Source organism: Herpailurus yagouaroundi, unplaced genomic scaffold (genome assembly GCF_014898765.1).
Source record: "Herpailurus yagouaroundi ecotype Mexico unplaced genomic scaffold, PumYag 203, whole genome shotgun sequence".
Classification (NCBI taxonomy): Eukaryota; Metazoa; Chordata; class Mammalia; order Carnivora; family Felidae; genus Herpailurus; species Herpailurus yagouaroundi.
In genome coordinates, this window is record NW_024412434.1 from 22,301,612 (window position 1) to 22,323,683 (window position 22,072).

Genomic DNA, 22,072 nt, shown 5'->3' on the forward strand with positions numbered 1-22,072 from the left:
AAAAAAAAAAAGAAACAAACTTTGAAATCAGACTGTTGGAGTTCTGGCTCTGCTCTTCGTGTGATTTTTGAGCAAGTTGCCTTCTGAAGAACCTCCATACTCTCCCTTTCATAATGTGAGAAGGTTGGTGGAGACTAACACACAGTAATCATGCAGAACACCTGGGACAGGTTAGAGGCAGAACAAATAGTCCCTCTGCCATCCCGCCCCCCCTCCCCTCCCTGCTTAAATGCCAAGATAGGAACCATGCGAATGGCAGCCCAGCTGTCCCTTTGTTTCCCCCCCCTTGTCCACCACCGGCAGACCTCAGTGCTGGGCTTTTCAGAATAGCAGAGGTTTGTGTGGGGGCCTGCTGGGGGGTGGGGGGGAAGACACTCTCCCAGTGCTTGGAAGAGAATAAATGAATCGGGCTGGAAGTCCCTCTCTGACTGGAGACTCCTGGAATCTTGTGAAGTTTCGTGAAGTGGCCTGCAGTCATGATGGAATTCACGTGTATAAGAATTCAGTCAATGGGCTTCAAGTTTGAAATAGAGACTGGCAGGTGCAACCCTAAATGCATTGGCTGTCTCCAATTGAATGAGAGTGACACAGAGCAGCTGAGAGGAGCATGGAACTGGAATCTAACCTACGTGTCAAGCGAGTGAGTGAATTGATCCACAGTTAACACTAGTGATGGTTCCAGTCTTCTCAGTCCATAAAGTAGCACTAAGAACATTTGGAATGACTATGACCTCAGTCTGCAGATCACTTTTAGCTCTTGAGATTTCCCACCACTCTGGGAAAGAAAACCTTAAGGTCCACCGAGGGGCGTTCATAAGCTCGTGGCAACACATGTTTTCTGTATCGAAGCCAGATCTCTAAGTTTAGAATACATGGCGTGCTTTGTGTTTGCTGCCGTGGTTTAGCTAGGTTAAGTTGTTTTTCTTCTTTTAATTGCTGTTGCAATATAGTTTCTAAATAAAGGCAGCAAGGAGTGAGACCATATTCTTCTTGATACAAAGAAACTTAGATTTTTCATATTTTTCTTTAGGAAGGACACCGAGAACCCAGCTATAAAGCTATTAATCACTGAAACTTTATCTTCCAAAGAAGTAAGAGCTGGAGAACTTGAGCAGACATGATTTATTTTCTGATTTTATCATGAAAGAGTTTTGTCCAGGGGCTCTGTGGTGGTCAGCCAGCTCTTCCTTCTTTCTCTTTGACATATTTACAAAAACTTAGGGCAGAAATACAGAGTCAACTGGTAGTCTGACAGATTTCCATTTCACAGAGCTGTGTTACCCTGAAGTGTCCTAACAACTGCATACAAATCATTCCTCCGCTGTTACTCCGGACCCAGTGAGGCAAGAACAGATTCTGGGCACTGTCACTGGGGAAAGCGGCAGTGGCCGCTCCCTGGTCCGCCCTGCACCACCTTTTTGTGCTGGAGGTTAACTTCTACCTGCCCTGTCTCTGCGTGATTTATCTTTGCAACAGGCAATTGGTCCTTTGTAAAAATGTTAACATCTGAACTGCACTCACTCCATGCCAGATACTTTTTCTTTCTCTCTTTTTTAAAACTTTTTTTTTAAATGTTTATTCTTGAGAGAGACAGAGCTTGAGCAGGGGAGGGGCAGAGAGAGAGGGAGACACAGAATCTGAAGCAGGCTCCAGGCTCTGAGCCGTCAGCACGGAGCCCGACGTGGGGCTCGAACCCACAAACCTGGAGATCATGACCTGAGCCGAAGTCCGATGCTCAACCGACTGAGCCCCCCAGGCGCCTCTTCACTTTACAATGCAGTTCTTACACTATCACCAAGAAGGTGCTATTCTCCTCTTTTTACAGACTGGCACAGTGAAGCTTAGAGAATTTAGGAAATTTGTGTCTTCTGTCAGAAGACAAGTAGCAATGGCAGGATTCGAACCTTACAACTGGCTTATAACTGGTCCTTATAACTGGCTTTGCTTTCATCAAGAAACAAGGGACACCCTGTGAGAAAGGCCACTTGGGCGATATACAAATAGACCAACACATCTGCATCCCCTCTCCCGAACCCTTCACCCAAACTCATCTGTTGGAAAACCTTAAGGATAGATTCGTGCAATGTGAGGCAGAGAAACCATTAGAAATAGTAAGTCCTCTAATGAGAGCCATGAGAGACATGGTGGTGTAAAGGCAAGATTGTCACGGTCTTGACAACTGTTGATTAAAGCTGGTGTACCCTATGGCTGTCCAGTCTGCAGTTCTGCTTTTTTTTTCCCCCATTAGGATGGATGAAAATTATAACCTCTTGCCTCACGGAGTCAATTTCCAAGATGCCATCTTTCCAGACACTCAAGAGAACAGAAGGATGTTTTCCAGCCTTTTCCAGTTTTCGAATTGTTCTCAAGGGCAGCACCTGGCAACTTTTTCCAGTGACTGGGAGATCCAGGAAGACAATAGGGTAAGAAATGGCAGTGCCCTAAGTCACAGCAAAGTAATAGAAAAGCTGCATCTTGTCTGAATTTTGTGACCAAATGAGTCAAGAATACTCTTCCAGAAGCCCAGACCAAAGAGTATTATCCCTTCCACTCCTCTGCAGTTAAAAAAAAAAAAAAAAAAACCAAAACAGAACACTGTTCATAAACTGTAGCTTCCTGAGCCTTTACTACTTGGTATTGGGATCCTCATAAAGTGAGAGAAAAAGATGGACTGAAGGTGGGCACAGTGCCTCAGTTTCCTCTCCTGTAAAATGGAAACAATCTACATCATAGGGTTGATGCAATATGATTTAGCTATGTAAAAAAAATGAAAATATGTAAAGCCCTTAGCATAGTGCCTGACGGAGTATGTACTCAATACATGAGAGCTGTTATGAATATTATATCATTAATGTTGTTGATAGCATAAGGCTCTGGCAGTCTTTTAAGGGAGAAGAAAAAGTCCTCAAGGAAATGATTGCTATAGCTAACACTTCTTTGATGGTTAACTCTATTTGTTAAGACGTAGAGATACAGGGTGGCCAAAATGGTTGTGGAATGTAAAGGTTAAGATAGTTTTGGGTAAAGGGGCGCCTGGGTGGCTCAGTTGGTTAAGTGTCCAACTCTTGATTTTGGCTCAGGTCATGATCTCACGCTTTGCGAGACTGAGCCCTGCTTTGGGCTGTGCCAAGATGGTGCACAGCCTGCTTGGGATTCTCTCTCTCCTTTTGCCTCGCCCCCTTCCCACCCTCCATGTGAGCACGTGTGTGTGCGCAGTGCTCTCTCTGTCTAAAAATAAACCTAAAAACAGTAATTTGGGGTATGAAAATATAAAAGGGATCTGTCCATTTGGGACAGATGCCAGAGTTGGGGGGAGATTTTGAAGACCGTCCCTTTCCCAAATAGCGTTGGCATATTTGAGCTGGGATGATCATGGGGCTGGCTCAGTAGAGGAGGTGGCCAGTCCCAGTATCTTAAAAACATCCGAGATGTTTTTAAGGCAGTGTGACAGACTGACTTCTGGGAGTGTTCTGATGTGGGGTTTTGGGTATTCCACGGGACAAGGACTCATATTTTTTGAGTTAATAACCTAATTTGCACATGTTGAGTGGCTCACGAGGGTCCCCAAATCTAGAAGTATAAAATGGTAGTCAGTAGTTTCTCTCTCATCTCTGACACCCACCCACCCATTTCCCACCTACCCTCCAAGTAGCTACTGTTACTAGTTTCTTATAAATGTTTAATGAGTATTTTCATCCAAGAAAGAATTCGTACTTGTATATTGACTGTGTTCTTTTACGCAAATGGCAGCCCACTCTATACACTTTGCTATACTTTGACTTTTTTCACAAATAGATCTTGAGGATCTTTCCATACCAATGCAGATCAAGTTGCCTTAAAGAGCTGCATAGTGTATTCCATTGTATGCATGTCACCATGTGTGTGTGTGTGTGTGTGTGTGTGTGTGTGTGTGCATATATATATATATATATATATATATATAATATAATTTATTGTCAAATTGGTTTCCATACAACACCCAGTGCTCAACCCAACAGGTGCCCTCCTCAATGCCCATCACCCATTTCCCCCTCTCCCCCACCCCCATCAAACCCTAGTTTGTTCTCTGTATTTAACAGTCTCTTATGGTTTGCCTCCCTCCCTCTCTGTAACTTTTTTTTCCCCTTCCCCTCCCCCATGGTCTTCTGTTAAGTTTCTCAAGACCCACATATGAGTGAGAACATATGGTATCTGTCTTTCTCTGCCTGACTTATTTCACTTAGCATAATACCCTCCAGTTCCATCCATGTTGCTGCAAATGGCCAGATTTCATTCCTTCTCATTGCCAAGTAGTATTCCATTGTGTATATAAACCACATCTTCTTTATCCATTTGTCAGTTGATGGACATTTAGGCTCTTTGCATTATTTGGCTATTGTTGAAAGTGGTGCTATAAACTTTGGAGTACATGTGCCCCTATGCATCAGCACTCCTTTATCCCTTGGGTAAATTCCTAGCAGTGCTATTGCTGGATCATAGGGTAGTTCTATTTTTAATTTTTTGAGGAAACTCCACACTGTTTTCCAGAGTGGCTGTACCAGTTTGCATTCCCACCAACAGTGCGAGAGGGTTCCCATTTCTCCACATCCTCTCCAGCATCTATATAGTCTCCTGATTTGTTCATTATGGCCACTCTGACTGACGTGAGGTGGTATCTCAGTGTGGTTTTGATTTGTATTTCCCTGATGAGGATTGACGTTGAACATCTTTTCGTGCGCGTGTTGGCCATCTGGATGTCTTCTTTAGAGAAGTGTCTATTCATGTCTTATGCCCATTTCTTCCCTGGATTATTTGTTTTTTGGGTGTGGAGTTTGGTGAGTTCTTTATAGATTTTGGATACTAGCCCTTTGTCTGATATGTCATTTGCAAATATCTTTTCCCATTCTGTAGTTTGCCTTTTAGTTTTGTTGATTGTTTCCTTTGCAGTGCAGAAGCTTTTTCTCTTCATGAGGTCCCAATAGTTCATTTTTGCTTTTAATTCCCTTGCCTTTGAGATGTGTCAAGTAAGAAATTACAGTGGCTGAGGTCAAAGAGGTTTTTTTCCTGATTTTTCCTCTAGGGTTTTGATGGTTTCCTGTCTCACATTCAGGTCCTTCATCCATTTTGAGTTTATCTTTGTGTATGGTGTAAGAAAGTGGTCTAGTTTCATTATTCATGTTGCCATCCAGTTCTCCCAGCACCATTTGTTAAAGAGACTTGTCTTTTTTCCATTGGATATTCTTTCCTGCTTTGTCAAAGATTAGTTGGCCATATTTTTGTGGGTCCAAGTCTGGGTTCTCTATTCCATTGATCTATGTGTGTGTTTTTGTGCCAATACCATGCTTTCTTGATGATTACAGCTTTGTAGTAGAGGCTAAAATCTGGGATTGTGATGCCTCCCACTTTGGTGTTCTTCTTCAATATTACTTTGGCTATTTGGGGTCTTTTGTGGTTCCATACAACTTTTAGGATTGCTTGTTCTAGCTTCGAGAAGAATGCTGGTGCAATTTTGATTGGGATTGCGTTGAATGTGTAGATTGCTTTGGGTAGTATTGACATTTTAACAATATTTATTCTTCCAATCCATGAGCATGGAATGTTTTTCCATTTCTTTGTATCTTCAATTTCCTTCATAAGCTTTCTATAGTTTTCAGCATACAGATCTTTTACATCTTTGGTTAGGTTTATTCCTAGGTATTTTATGGTTCTTGGTGCAGTTGTGAATGGGATCAGTTTCTTTAGTGTCACAATATATTTAAATTTTTTTTTCAACGTTTATTTATTTTTGGGACAGAGAGAGACAGAGCGTGAACAGGGGAGGGGCAGAGAGAGGGAGACACAGAATCGGAAACAGGCTCCAGGCTCTGAGCCATCAGCCCAGAGCCTGACGCGGGGCTCGAACTCACGGACCACGAGATCGTGACCTGGCTGAAGTCGGACGCTTAACCGACTGCGCCACCCAGGCGCCCCGAGTGTCACAATATATTTAATCAAGCTCTCTGTTAATAGGTGGTTGGGTTAATAGGTGGTTAATAGGACATTGCTATTACAGAATGCAGACATGTATGATATTATACATACCTCGTTTTGTAGGATTGCTGAGTCCAATTTTTAGCAAATACTATGTACCTAGTATAAAGCAGCTGCTGTGTTAGGTGCTAGACTTTCAACGTTGAGCAAAATACAAAGTCCCTGATCTCCTAAAGCTTATAGTCCTATTGTTGGTGATTGACACAATCAAAAGACCCCATTAGTGACTTCATAATTTTTAATGGAAGCAAATGATCCAAAAAATAAATAAAAAGAGAAAATCTGACCTCGACTTAAGGGTTAAGAAAGTCTTCTCTCCTGAATTGATACTGGAGCTAAAATGTGATGGATGAAGTGACCTCCTAGTTAATGTTGGGATCAGGGAGAGATGAGTGTAATCCAAAGGAGGACAGTCTGTGGAGAGAGGCCCTGTGGTAGCATAGTACATCGTGCATTTGAGGGCATGAAAGAAAGCTCTTGTGTCTGGAGCAAAGGGAGTAAGAAGGATGAGGCAAGAGCTTGAGGCAGTGCCAGACCTAGTGAAGATTTAGGTTTTGTTCTGTGAATGGGAAGCCTTTTGTGTTCTGAAAGGAGGGGTGATGGGATCAAATTTACATTTGGAAAAAACCAACTGGATTGGAGGAAATCCAAATGATGTGGTGAGAACAGGTAGTGGTTATAAAGCTACCAGACAGTTGCTGGACTAGGGTAGAGGCAGTAGGGATGGAGTAAAGGAGGCAAATTGGAGAGTGATTTGGGAAATGAAATTAGTAGGTATTGCTGATGGTTTTGTGGGAAAGGAGGTGGGCGAGGGTCAAAGATAACTCCTGTGTTTCTGACAGGTAAACCGCATGCCAGGACCAACACTGAGAAATGTAGGCAGGAAAGGTTTGGTGGAGGAATTCATATGGCAGATGTTGGACATACTGGGTTGCAGTGTATTTGAACCATCTGAGTCATTTTGAGCCAAGTGAGATCTGGAATAGGTGGTTGCATCTCTAAGTTTGGAGCTTTGAGAAGAGCTCTGAGTGGAGGATAGACCTTTGGGACTTAACAATAATTGGGTGTCCGTTGAGACTGAATATGAATGAAACTCTCAAGGGGGAATACATAGGAAGAGCAGAGCATGGGCCCTAGGGTAGGACTAAGCCTTGTGGGATGCTAAACCTGGTTGAGAAGGAGCAGTCAGACAGGGAAAGGGAAAAGTAGGAGAGTCATGGATACAGGGTATTTGCATAAGTATGAGTGATTGACAGAGCCAAAATCTGTTGAGAAGTCAAGTAAATTGATGACTGAAGAGCAACCTCTCTTTGGTGGTCTAAATGAGAACCTAAACTTCCCTAAAAGAGGGAGTAGGGTTATGGGGGATGAGTGAGGGTGGACAACTCTTTGATGAAGTTGTTCTGTGGATGGCTTAATACATATAAGGCTGCAGATGACAGGGCAGAGTAGTTGAGGGGAGGTGTCTTGTTGTATTTAAAGATGGCGGCCATTCTGTTCACACCACTTGGTCTTTGTTTTCCCACTCTGGAGACATTGCCTGCTCAAGTAGACTAAACTATCCAAGGGTAGGGAGATCTATTTTATTTACTGTTGTATATTTGGTCCATTTTTTATGGGCCTTAAACATTTGTTAAATGAAAACTGTTTCTCATCCAGAGATATCTGTTGTCCAGAGAGATCTCTGTCTCTTTCTGATTTTCTAAAGTATCTAAAATCCATACACAGTAAAATTTGCTGTCTTTATATGCTGTTACAAGTTTTGATAAATGCCCATGGTTGTATAACGACAACTACAACCACAGTGCAGAAAAGTGCCATCACTGCAAAGAGCCTCACTTCTGCCCTTTTTTGGTCAGACCCTTCCCTAACCTGAACTTGTGGGAACCACTGAATTGTTCTCCAACACTAGTTGTGCATTTTCCAGAATGCCGTATGAGTGGAATCATACAGTATGTTGCTTTTTTTTTTTTTTTAGCTTGGTTGCTTTTACTTAGCATAATGCACTTGAAATTTGTTTGTTTTGTATTTATTCATTTTTTTTTAAGTTGCTGAGTATTCCATTGTAGGGAGGTACCACGGTTTTAATGATCTAGTCCTCAGTTGAGAAGAGACTTTAAGTTCACGATTTTAGGCTATCGGAGCATCCATAAAGATCCATGTACAAGTTTTTGTATGAACGTCAATTTCAGTACGTTTTGGGTAAATACCTAGGATAGGTTCACTGGGCTAGAAGGTAGGTGTATGTTTAACTTGGTAAGAAACTGAAAAATTGTTTTTGAGAGTGGCTGTGATGTTTATTTGCATTAGCAATATATGAGAGCTCCAACTGTTCCTCTCAGTACTTCGTATGGTCAGAAAATATAGACATTCTAATCGGTGTGTGGTGGTATCTCATTGTATGTTTTTTGTTTGTTTGTTTTAGATTCCACATGTAAATGAGATCATGGTATTTGTCCTACTCTAACTTATTTCGCTTAGCATAATGCTCTCAAGGTCCATCCTTCATCCATTGTTGCAAATGGCAGGTCTAAATAATCCTTTGTTGTATATATACACCACAGTTTCTTTATCCCTTTATCTGTCAATGGACATGTAGGTCGTTTCTGTATATTGGCTCTTGTGAAAACTGTTGCACTGAATTTTGTGAGTGCAGATAGCTCTTTGAGGTACTGAGTTCATCCAATTTGGGTTTATACCCAGAGGTGGGATTGCTGGACCTCATGGTAGTTCTATTTTTAATTTTCTGAGGAAGTTCTACATTGTTTTCCTTAGTGGCTGCACCAGTTTACATTCATATCAACAGCATATGAGGGACCTACTTCTTCTCCACACCTTGCCAACACATGGTATCTTCTAGTTTTTAGATAATTGTCTTAACAAGCTTGAGGTGCAACCTCATGGTGCTTTTGGCTTGCGTTTTCCTGATGAGAGTGATGTTGAACATCTTTCCATATGTGTTGGCCATCTGTATGTCTCTGGAAAAGTGTCTAGTCAGGTACTTTGCACATTTTTAAATTGGATTGTTTTTTGGTGTTATGGGAGTTCTTTATGTTTTGGATATTAACCCCCTATTGGATAGATCATTTGAAAATATTTTCTCTCATCCAGTAGGTTGCCTTTTGATTTGGTTCACTATGCAAAAGGCTTTAGTTTTATGTAGTCTCATTTTTTAAATTTCTGCTTTTGTTGCTTTTGTCTGAGGAGACTGATGGAAAAATATACTGTTCAGATTGATGTCTAGGAGTTTACTGCTTATGTTCTCTTTTAGGACTTATATAGTTTCAGGGCTTACATTTAGAGTTTTTAAATCCATTTAGAGTTTATTTTTGTATATGGTATAAGAAAGTAGTCCTGTTTCATTCTTTATGTTACTGTTCAGTTTTTCCAACACTACTTATTGAAGAAACCATCTTTTCTCTGTAGTGTATTCTTGCCTTCTCTTTTGTAGATTAATTAGCCACATATGTGTGTGTTTATTTCTGGGCTGTCTATTCTGTTCTTTTGATCTGTGTGTCTATTATTGTGCTTGTACCATACTGTTTTGATTACTATAGATTAGTATGAGATGTGGGAAGATGATACCTCCAGCTTTGTCATTCTTTATCAAGATGGCTTTGGCTATTCATGGTCTTTTGTGGTTCCATACAAATTTTGGGATTGTTCTGTTTCTGTGAAAAAGTGCTGTTGGTGTTTTGATATGAATTAGATTACATGTGTAAATTTCTTTGGATAGTATGGACATTTTAACAATACTTACTTTTCCAATCCATGAGCATGGTATGTCTTTCCATTAATTTGTGTTCAACTTATTTTATCAGTGCCTTATAATTTTCACAGTATAGACGTTTCAACTTCTTGGTTAAATTTATTCCTAGGCATTTTACTGTTTTTGGTGTGACTATAAGTGGGGTTGTTTTCTTAATTTTTCTTATTGTTCATTATTAGTGTATAGAAATGCAACAGATGCCTGTGTATTAATTTTGCATATTAGGGTTCCCTATATTTAATGTCCTATCATTTGCAAATAGGGAAAGTTGTACTTCTTCCTTACCAGTTTGGATGCCTTTTGTTTCTTGTCTAATTTCTCTGCCTAGGGCTTCCAGTACTATGTTGAATAAAAGTGACAAGTGTGGGTATCCTTGTCTTGTTCCTGATTATAGGGGAAAAGCTTTCAGTTTTACGTTGTTGAATATGATGTTACCTGTGGTTTTTCATACATGGCCTTTATTATGTTGAGGTATGTTCCTTTACTCAGTTTGTTGAAATTCTTTATCATAAATGGATGCTGAATTTTGTTAAATGCTTTCTCTGCATCTATTGAGATAATCTTGTTTTTATTCTTTTTGTTAACATGGTGTATCATGTTCAGTTTTGTGGGTATTGGATCATCCCCGGAATATTTCCCACTTGATTGTGGTGAATGGTCCTTCTAATTAATTTTTGAATTGAGTTTGCTAATAATTTGTTGAGGATTTTTGCATCTATGTTCATCAGGGATATTGGCCTATTGTTTTTTAATTTATTTATTTGTTTTTTTGTTGTTGTTGTTTGTAGTGTCTTTGGTTTGATATCAGAGCAATGCTGGTCTTGTAGAATGGACTTGGAAAACTTCCTTTAGTTTTTTTATTTTAACTCTACTTTATTTTTTTTAAGATTATTCTAAATGTTTTATTTATTATTTTTAGAGATAGAATGAGTGGGGGTGGAACAGAGAGAGAGGAAGATAGATTCTGAAGCAGGCTCCAGGCTCCGAGCTGTCAACACAAAGCCTGATGCAGGGCGCTAACTCAGCAACCGTGAAATCATGACTTGAGGCGAAGTCGGACATGTAACTGAATGAGCCACCCAGGTGCCCCTAACTTTAAATGTTTGGTAAAATTCACCTGTGAAAGTGTCTGGCCCTGGACTTTTGTTTGGGAATTTTTTTTTTTTAATTTTTTTTTTCAACGTTTATTTATTTTTGGGACAGAGAGAGACAGAGCATGAACGGGGGAGGGGCAGAGAGAGGGAGACACAGAATCGGAAACAGGCTTCAGGCTCCGAGCCATCAGCCCAGAGCCTGACGCGGGGCTCGAACTCACGGACCGTGAGATTGTACCTGGCTGAAGTCGGACGCTTAACCGACTGCGCCACCCAGGCGCCCCTGGGAATTTTTTTATTACTGAGTTAGTTTCATAACTGAGTCTGTTCAGATTTTCTGTTTCTTCCTGATTCAGTCTTGGAAGTTTGTATGTTTTTAGGAACTTCTCTGTTTGTTTTAGGTTTTCCAATTTGTTGGTATATTATCGTTGGTAGTATTCTTACCCTTTGTATGTTTGTAGTGTTAGTTGCAACTTTTGTTTCATTTCTGAATGTAAGTCTTCTTTTTTCCTTGATTTGGTTAAAGATTTATTAGTTTTGTTTATGTTTTCAAAGAACCAGTTCTTAGTTTGATTGATCTTTTCTATTGTAATTTTAGTCTCCATATTATTTATTACTCCTCTGATCTTTATTTCCTTCCATCTACCAACTTAGGGCTTTGTTCTTCTTTTTCTAGTTGCTTTAGGTATAAAGTTAGATTGTTCGAGATTTTTATTTTATTTTCTTTTGACATAGGCCTGTATTGATATAAACATCTCCCTTGGAAATGCTTTTGCTATGTTTCCTGGATTTTGGAACATTGTGTCTGTAATTTCATCTGTCTCTAGGTGTTTTTTGATTTCCTTTTTGATTTCTTTCCTGACCCATGGGCGGGTTAGTAGCATATTGTTATGCCTTCATGTATTTGTTTTTTTCCAATTTTTTCTTATAATTTCTAGTTTCATACTTTTGATGTCAGAAAAGATGCTTGATAGGAATTTAGTCCTCTTAAATTTATTGAGACTTATTTTGTGGCCTAACTTGTGATCTATACTGGAGAATGTTCCATGTGCACTTGAAGAGATTGTATATTCTGTTGTTGGATGAAATGTTCTATATATGTCTGTTGAGTCCATCTGGTCAAACATGTCATTCAAAGCCACTGTTTCCCTATTGGTTTTCTGTCTGGTTGATATATCAATACTGTGGATGGGGTGTTGAAGACTCTCAGTGTATTACTGTCAATTTCTTTTATGTCTTTTAATATTTGCTTGATGTATTTATGTGCTCCTATGTTAGGTGTATAGGTATTTATAATTGTTATGTCCTTTTATTGGATTGATTTAATGATAAAGAAGGGCATTATGTAATGCCCTTCTTTGCCTCTTGTGACAGTCTTTGTTTCAAAGTCTGTTTTGTCTACTAAGTATTGCTACCTTGACTTTTTTTTTTAATTTCCATTTGCATGGAATATCTTTTTTCCATTCCTCCACTTTCAGTCTGTAGATGTCTTTAGCTATGAAGTGCATCTCTTATAGGCAGCATATAGATGAGTCTTACTTTTTTGAACCATTCTGTCACCTTATGTCTTTTTAGAGGAGCATTTAGATGACTTACATTTAAAGTAATTCTTAGTAGCTATGCACTTCCATTTTGTTGATTAGTGGGGTTTTTTTTTTTTTTGTAGAATTTTACTTTTTCAAGTATAATCAACCTATAGTGTGATATTTGTTTTAGGTGCGCAATATGATTCAGCAATTCTATACATTCCTCAGTACTCATCACGATAAGTGTACCCTTAATTGTCTTTAATACACGCAGTCCCTCACCCTACTTTCTTTGACAGCAACTGGTTTGGTATCTGTATTTAAGAGACTTTTTTTTTCTCTGTTTTTGTTTGGTGGTTTTGTTTCTTAAATTCCATATATGCGTGAAATTGTATGGTATTTGTTTTTCTTGGACTGATTAATTTCATTTAGCATTACACTCTCTAGATCCATCGACATTGTTGTAAATGGCAAGATATCCTTTTTATGACTAATACTCCTTTGAATATATATACCCCCACATCATCTTTTTTTTTTAATGTTTTTATTTATTTTTGAGAGAGACAGAGTTGGAGCAGGAGAGGGTCAGAGAGAGAGAGGGAGAGAGAGAATGCCAAGCAGACTCCATACTGTCAGCGCAGAGCCTGATGTGGGGCTTAAACCCACAAACCAGGAGATCATGACCTGAGCCGAAGTTGGACACTTAACCAACTGAGCCACCCAGGTGCCCCTACCCCACATCTTCTTTATCCATTTGTCTATGGATGGACACTTGCATTGCTTCTGTATCTTGACTATTATAAATAATGCTGCAGTAAACCTATATATCTTTTCAAATTAGTGTTTTTGTTTTCTTTGGGTAAATACTCAGTAGTGGAAGTACTGGATCATATGGTAATTCTATTTTTATTTTTTGGAGAAACCTCACCTCTTTACTATGTTCCACAATGGCCGCATCAATTTGCAGTCCTTCTAACAGTGCACCAGGGGTCCTTTTCTTCCACATCCTTGCCAATACATGTTATTTCTTGTCTTGTTGATTTTAGCCATTCTGACAGGTGTAAAGTGATGCCTTTTGTGGTTTTACTTTGCATTACCCTAATGCTGAATGATATTGAACATCTTTTCATGTGTCTAGTGACCATTTGTATATCTTCTTTGGAAAAAAAAGTCTATTCAGGTTCTTTGCCCATTTAAAAAAATTTTAATTAAAAAAATTTAAGTTGATTTATTTATCTGAGGGGGGTGCAGAGAGAGGGAGAGACAGGATTCTTTTTTTTAATATGAAATTTATTGTCAAATTGGTTTCCATACAACACCCAGTGCTCATCCCAACAGGTGCCCCCCTCAAGGCCCATCACCCACCCTCCCCTCCCTCCCACCCCTCATCGACCGTCAGTTTATTCTCAGTTTTTAAGAGTCTCTTATGGTTTGGCTCTCTCCCTCTCTGGAGAGTGTTAGGCTAAGTGAAATAAGTCATACAGAGAAAGATAGATACGATATGTTTTCACTCTTAGGTGGATCCTGAGAAACTTAACAGAAGACCGTGGAGGGAGGGGAAGGAAAAAAAAAAGTAAAAAAGAAAAAAAAGTTAGAGAGGGTGACAGGCTTCTAAGCAGGCTCCATGCCGTCAGTGCAGAGCCCAATGCAGGCTCCATCTCTGTGAGATCATGACCTGAGCTGAGATCAAGAGTCAGATGCTTAATTGAATCACTTAGGTGTGCCCCGTCTTTGCCCATTTTTAAGTTGGATTATTTGCTTTTTTTGTGTTGAGTTGTGGAAGTTCTTTATATATTTTGGATACTAACCCTTATTTGGATATATCATTAGCAAATATCTATTTCATTCAGTAGGTTTCCATTTTGTTGTTTCCTTTGCTGTGCAAAAGTTTTTTGTGTTGATGTAGTCCCAGTGGTTTAATTTTGCTTTTGTTTCTCTTGCCAGAGGAGACCTATCTAGAAAGGTGTTTCTCTTGCCAATGTCAGAGGAATGATTGCCTATATTTTCTTCTAGGAATTTTATGGTTTCAGGTTTCACCTTTAGGTCTTTAACCCAGTTTGAGTTTGTCTTTCTATATGGTGTTTTGTAGTTACTCTGTTGCTTTCTTCTCTTGCTCTTTTTTTTTTTCCTTTGTGCTTTGATGACTGTACTGTTATGCTTGGATTGCTTTCTCTTTATTATTTGTGTATCTATTTGAAGGTTTTTTGGTTTTGTGGTTACCATGAGATTTATATATAACATCCTATGTATATAACAGTCTATTTTTTTTTTTAATTTTTAAATTTTTTGAGAGAGGGAGAAAGCACTTATGCAAGAGAGAGTGGGGGAGGGGAGAGAGAGTGACAGACCAGGTGAAGCCTGATTCAGGGCTCAAACCCACAGACTGAGACCATGACCCGGACTGAAGTCCAGAGTTAGATGCTTGTTGGTGGGAATGCAAACTGGTGCAGCTGCTCTGGAAAACAGTGTGGAGGTTCCTCAAAAAATTAAAAATAGAACTACCCTACAACCCAGCAATAGCATTACTAGGAATTTATCTAAAGGATACAGGAGTGCTGGTTCATAGGGGCACATGTACCCCAATGTTTATAGCACTGCTTTCAACAATAGCCAAATTATGGAAAGAGCCTAACTGTCCATCAGCTGACAAATGGATCAAGAAGGTTTATATATACAATGGAATAGTACTTGGTAATAAGAAAGAATGTAATCTTCCATTTACAATAACGTGGATGTAACTGGAGGGTGTGAGGCTAAGTCAGAGAAAGAAAGATTTTATATGTATTCACTCATATGTGGAATTTGAGAAACTTCACAGAAGACTATGGGTGAAGGGAAGGGAAAACATAGTTACAAACAGAGAGGGAGGCAAACCATATGAGATTCTAAATACAAAAACTGAGGGTTAATGAGGCAGGTGGGGGAGAGGGGAAAAATGGGTGATGGGCATTGAGGAGGGCAATTGTTGGGATGAGCCCTGGGTGTTGTATGTAAGTGATGAATCATGGGAATCTACTCCCAAAGCCAAGAGCACACTGTATACGCTCTATGTTAGCTAACCTGACAATAAATGATATTTTAAAAAAAGAGTTCGATGCTTAACTGAGCCACCCAAGTGCCCCTAGAACAGCCTATTTTAGGTTGTTGGTTCCTTAAGGTCTAACACATTCTAAGAGCACTATGTTAAAAACCCCCCACATTTTAGGTAATTTGTGTCCTATATTACATGTTTTTATTTTGTGTATCCCTTAAATAATTGTTGTAGATCTACCTGATTTTGCTGTTTTTTTTAACCTTTATGCTAACTTTATAAGTAGTGAATATAATATCTTTACCCTTTTTTTAATTTAAAAACTTTTTTTAATGTTTATTTTTGAGAGAGAGAGAGAGAGAGAGAGAGCGAGCGCGCGGGAGCGGGGGAGGGGTGGAGAGAGAAGGAGACACAGAATTCGAAGCAGGTTCCAGGCTCTGAGCTGTCAGCACAGAGCCTGATGCGGGGCTCAAACTCATGAACTATGAGATCATGACTTTAGCCTGAGTCAGACACTGAACTGACTGAGACACCCAGGCGCCCCTATCTTTACTCTTGTTTGCATTTATCAATGGGAGTTTTTTCTCCCACAGTTTTCTTATGTTTGTTTATGGCCTTTTCTGCTTAAAGTACCTGTAACATTTCTGTAAGGCCACTTTAGTGGTGATGAACTCCTTTATCTTTGGCCTGTCTGGGAAACTCTTTGTCTCTCTGATTCTGAATGATAACCTTGCCAGGTAGAGTAGTCACAGTTGTAGTGTTTTCTTCTTTGAGCACATAGATTATACCTTGCTCTACTCCCTTCTCGCCTATAAAGTTTCTGCTGAAAAAATCTCATGGTCTTACGGGTGTTCTCTTGTACATGACCAGTTGCTTTGTTCTTGATGCCTTTAATGTTCTCTTTTTATCTTTCACTCTTGACCTTATAATTATTATGTGTCTTGGTGTGAATATATCTGGATTCATCTCATTTGTGGCTGTCTATAATTCTTGGCCCTGGATGTTTGTTTCCTTCGCCAGGTTAGAGAAGCTTTCAGCTGTTATTTCTTCAAATAAGTTTCCTGCCCATTTCTCTTCTCTTTCTGGGAACTGTACAAAGGGAATGTTAATCTGCTTGATGTTATCTCAGAGGTCCCTTAAAATATCTTCATTTTTTAAAATTTGTTTTTCTTGTTGTTGCTCCTCTTGGATGATTTCCACCACCCTGTCTTCCAGATCGCTGCTCAGTTCTTCTGTATCCTTTAATATGCAGTTAAATCCTTCCAGTAGGGTTTTCATTTCAGTTATTGTATTCTTCAGCTCTGATTGTTTTTTATATTTTCTCTTTGTTGAAGTTCTCACTGTGTTCATCCATTCTTCTTCCAAGCTTGGTGAGCATCTTTGTGATGATTACTTTGGCTACCCTATCAGGTACGTTGTTTATCTTCATTTCATTTGGTTCTTTCTTAGGTTTTGTTGTCTTCTTGCATTTGGAACATTCTCCTCTTCCGCCTCATTTTGCCTGGCTCTGTGTGTGTTTCTGTGTAGATCAGCTACATCTCCTGGTCTCGAAGGGTTGGCCTTATGTAGAAGGAGTCCTGTGGAGCCCAGAAGTGCAGTTCCACTGGTCATCAGAACCAGGTGTCCCGGGGTGTCCCCTTTGTGGGTACATGCACCCTCCTGTTGTGGCTAGGCTGAGACATGTGGGCATGCTGGTGGGTGGGGCTGATGAGTGAAGCTGGCTCAGAGTTTCACCTGTGGTTGCTGTGTGCACTGTTGAGTAGGGCTTCATCCCCTAGCCCTAGGCAGGGGCCGCTTTGGTGGAGCCCTGGTTCTGAGGCCATTACCCACATCTGGGGAGACAGGAGCCACTTTGTGGGGGTGCTGGTTCTAGTTGAGACCACCTACTAGGTATGGCAGGGTAGGAGCTGAACTGGGGGGGCATATCTGCCACAGCAGGAGCTGATTGGGGGGGGAGTACTGATTTTGGCCAAGGATGTGGGCTGGGTGTGGTGGGTGGGAGCTGGTTCTGCTAAGGCCACCTGCCAGATATGGAGTGGCAGGAGCCACATTAGAGGGTGGGGTGGGTGGGCCGGACAGGGCATGTTTGCGGTGCAATGCAGGGGTGACACAAGCAGTGCTAGCAAGGTAGATGGAAAGTGTCAGAAGTGGTGTCCATCCATGTCAGGCTAGCTAGGCCGAAGGAGGGCAAGAAGAATGGCACATGCCAGCAGTTAACGTTCCCGGATAAAATTCCTACAGATCCGAGCCTCTCTGGCACATGCCCTAAAATTGGTCAGTTCCTGTCCTTCATGTATGGCCCAGGTGCTTTTCCAGCTGTTGCCTCTGTGCTGGGTCTTGGAGCAAGTGAGTTCATGCATGGGCCCTTTAAGAGTGGAGTCCTGGTTTTCTAAAGCCTTTCTGTTCTCCTGGAGTTAAGTTCTACTGATTTTTCTAAAGCCAGACACTATGGTAGCTCATCTTGGTGCAGGCCCAAGTGGGGTTTGAACCCCTCACCTCTCATGGAGGACTTCAATCCCTGTACTGGTCCTTCTCCTTGTGGGTTGCCATGCTAGGGGTGTGGGTCCTGATCAGACTGTCTGCCTCTTCTATGCTTCTTGATGTGGCCTTTTCTTTATATCTTTGGCTGTGGAAGAGCTGTTCTGCTAGTCTTTAGGTTGTTCTTAGACTTGTTCTACATGTAGTTGTAGACTTGGTGTGTTTGTGGAATGAGGTGAGCTCAGGATCTTCCTATTCTGCCATCTTTTTTTTTTTAAGTTTATTTATTTTGAGAGAGAGGGAGAGAGAGAGAGGGAGGGAGGGAGGGGCAGAGAGTGAGAGAGTGAGCGGTGGGGAGAGAGAATCCAAGCAGGCTTCTCACTGTTAGCGTGGAGCCCATTGTGGGGCTCTAACCCACAAATCGTGAGATTATAACTTGAACCAAAGTTGGGTGCTTAACCAGCTGAGCCACCCAGGCTCACCTATTCTGCCATCTTGATCTTAATCCCACATTGTGTTCTTGAGATCACCATTTACTTTGACAAATATATTCATTAATATAATTGAGTTTTAGTTGTTTCTAATACTTCTATTTTTTAGCTTTTATAGAAGTCAGTGTAATTTGCTTACCACTGTTACTGCAGTGTTCTGTTTTTGTGTATATATTTACCTTCATGAGTTTCATACTTGTTTGTACTCCTAGATTTCTGTTAAGTATCTTTTATTTCAACTTGAAGAATTTTTTTTTTGTAAGGCAGGTGGTGAACTCTTGAAGCTCTTGTTGGTCTCAGGAAGTCTTTATCTCACTTTCATTTTTGAAAGTTAATACTCTTGGCCATTTGTTTGTTTCAGTACTTTGAATATATCATCCCGCTCTTTTTTTTTTTTTGCCTGCAAGTTTTCTGCTAAAAAGTCCTCTGATAGTCTTTTTGGGGAGGAGGTATATCAAGTCACTTTTGTTGTTGTTGCAACTTTGAAAATTCTCCCTTTCACTTTTGACAGTATGATAGTAATGTGTCTTTGTATGGGTCTCTTTAGGTTTATCTTACTGGTGTTCTTAAATTTCTTTTTTTCTCAATGTTTATTTTGAGAGAGTGAGCAGGGGAGGGATAGAGAGAGAAGGAGACAGAGGATCTGAAACAGATTCTGTGCTGAGAGCAGAGAGCTTGATGAGGGGCTCGAACCCACCAACTGTGATATCATCACCTGAGCTGAAACTGGATGCTTACCCCACTGAACCACCCAGGCACACCTATCTTATTGGTGTTCTTGAGATATCCTGGATCTAGGTGTCTGTTTCTTTGCCCAGGTTTGGGAAATTCTCAGCCATTATTTCTTTCAGTGAATTCTCCCTTTCTCTCTCTCTTGTCCTTTTGGGACTCCCATAATATATATCAGTTGGTCTTCTTGATAGTCTCTTAAGCTATCTTTGCTTTTCTTAATTTTTTATTGTTGATCTTTTGATTAGATGATTTCTGCTCACCTGTATTCAAGTTTACTAATCCTTTCTTCCACTCCTTATGTTCTTTTTTTTTTTTTTTTTTAATTTTTTTTTTTTCAACGTTTATTTATTTTTTTGGGACAGAGAGAGACAGAGCATGAACGGGGGAGGGGCAGAGAGAGAGAGGGAGACACAGAATCGGAAACAGGCTCCAGGCTCCGAGCCATCAGCCCAGAGCCTGACGCGGGGCTCGAACTCACAGACCGCAAGATCGTGACCTGGCTGAAGTCGGACGCTTAACCGACTGCGCCACCCAGGCGCCCCCCACTCCTTATGTTCTACTATTGAACCACTCTATTGAAATTTTCAGTTCAGTTACTGTATTCTTTAGCTCGAGGATTCCTATTTGGTGCTTCTTTAATATTTAAAATAGTAGCATACAGATCCTATACATATTTTGTTGGATTTATACCTCATGATTCTATTTATTTGGTGTTATAAACAATGGTACTCTTTTTAATGTTTTTATTTCTAATTGTCTTGTTGCTTGTCTATAGAAATACAATTGATTTTTTTTCATATTAACCTTCTAACCCACAATCTTGGTAATCTCACTAGTTCTAAAAGCTTTTTGTAGATTCCATTTTCTGTGTAAATGATGATATTGTCAATGAAGAGTTTTATTTCTTCCTTTCTAGTCTGTATGCTTTTTGTTCTTACTGTCTAGGGTTTAGCATATGAGCTGTGTAGCAATGGTGAGTGGACTGCCTATTTTAAGTATGTTAGGTACAGTTCTGTGGGTTTTGATTTTTGTTTTTTGTTTTTGTTTTGTAGATAGGTTTTATCAGGTTAAGAACATTCGCTTCTATTTCTAGTTAGCTAAGAATTTTAACCAGGAGTTGGAAGTTTAGTATGCTTTCTGCACCTTACATGATCATGAAATTTTTCTTTAGTTAATAAAGTGAACAGCATTGATAGTCAAATTCTGAACTACACTTATATTTTCAGGATAAGATCTCTTTACATATTGGTGGACTTATTCTGCTAATATTTTGTTGAGCTTTTACACCTTAAAAAAATTTTTTTTGTTATTTTGGAGAGAAAGCGAGAGAGAGAGAGAGAGAGAGAGAGAGAGAGAGAGAGAGAGAGAGGCAGAGAGATACCCCATGCAAGCGGGGCAGGGGCAGAGAGGGAGACACAGAATACCAAGCAGACTCCAGGCTCTGAGCTGTTAGCACAGAGCCTGACACAGGGCTTGAACTCACAAGCCATGAGATCATGACCTGAGTAGAAGTCAGATGCTCAACTGATTGAGCCACCCAGGCTCCCCTACACCTTTTTATGAGGAATATTTATAGTTGTCTTGTAACCACAGAAGGGTATCAGGGTAATCCTAACTTCACAAAATGAGTTTTGTTCCCCCCTCTTCTTGAATGAGATTTTATTTTATTTTTTTTTAACTTTTTTTTCAACGTTTTTATTTATTTTTGGGACAGAGAGAGACAGAGCATGAACGGGGGAGGGGCAGAGAGAGAGGGAGACACAGAATCGGAAACAGGCTCCAGGCTCTGAGCCATCAGCCCAGAGCCTGACGCGGGGCTTGAACTCACGGACCGCGAGATCGTGACCTGGCTGAAGTCGGACGCTTAACCGACTGCGCCACCCAGGCGCCCCTTGAATGAGATTTTAGATAAGATGTTTTGGATGAGATTGTGTAGAGTTGGCGATGTTTGTTGTTGTTAAATATTGATTAGTTTACTACGGGTCCCATAACAAAATGCTGTACAAGGGGTGGTTTAAACAACAATTTTTTTCTCTGGCAGCCCTGGAGGCTGGAAGTTAAGATCAAGGTGCCATCAGGGTTGGGGTTCTCTGAGGCATCCCTTCTTGGCTTGCAGATAGCTGTACTCTTGCTGCCTATTCACATGTTACTCTGTGTGTGTGTGAGCATCACTGGTGTCTTTCCATGCATCTGTGATCTCCTCTACTTATAAGACACTAGTCAGGTGGGATTTGGGCACACCCTAATGGCCTTGTTTTAACTTAATGACTTCTTTAAAGGCCTCATCTCCAAAAACAGTCATATTCTGAGGTAGTGTGGGTTAGGGCTTCAATATAGGATTTTTTTCAGTGAATAATCTGGTCCTGGAGTTTTCTTTTGTTGGAAGGCTTTAAACTATTCATCAAATTTCTTTGATAGGTCAGTTCAGGTTACCTATTTCTACTTGCCTATATCACAATGACCGGGCAGACCTGAGACTTGGTTGGCCTTAGGACAAGGTGGGTGAGAAAAAAGAAAGAAGAAATCCAGAGACTTACTCCATACTCTGTGGTATGCTGTGTCCCCTTTCCTGGGTCTTCTGGATGGGAGTAAGGAATTTGTTCTGGAGTTGGTGCTGCCCCGTTGCATGATTCAGCCTCCTTTGGTTCAGGTTTCATTGTCTCTACTTGCTTAGTTTTTAGAGTCATCAGGTAGTTGCTTTTTGTCCTCTGTGCAGAGACTTTCTTTGTCATCACCAGGAGTCATAGGCTGCGTTCAGCTTACTTTTATCCTGAATGGCACCGGAAGTCGATGTTTCTATTTGGGCCCATTAGGGACATCTGGTCAAGCTTGGGTCAGACCTACTGCAGGGAGGGAAGGAACAGCATTTACTTGATTTTTCTCATGATCAAAAGCAAATAGAAATGGGAAAGAGGATCTTTAGTTTTTAAACTGAGTTTTGA

General features: G+C 40.4%; 1 protein-coding gene across 3 annotated transcripts in view; it reads left to right on the plus strand.

Annotated features, from left to right (window-relative positions):
• CCDC3 (coiled-coil domain containing 3) overlaps positions 1-22,072 on the plus strand; it is a 145,696-nt gene that overhangs the window by 30,369 nt on the left and 93,255 nt on the right. Inside the window, exon 1 of one of the 3 annotated variants that reach the window (XM_040451426.1) lies at positions 2,082-2,423. The exons of the other annotated variants lie outside the window; for them this stretch is intronic. Within the exon in view, the coding sequence (XP_040307360.1) occupies positions 2,205-2,423 (219 nt within the window). The 5' untranslated portion in view covers positions 2,082-2,204. Of the gene's footprint in view, positions 1-2,081; positions 2,424-22,072 lie in introns of those variants that run through there. 3 annotated transcript variants of the gene reach the window in all.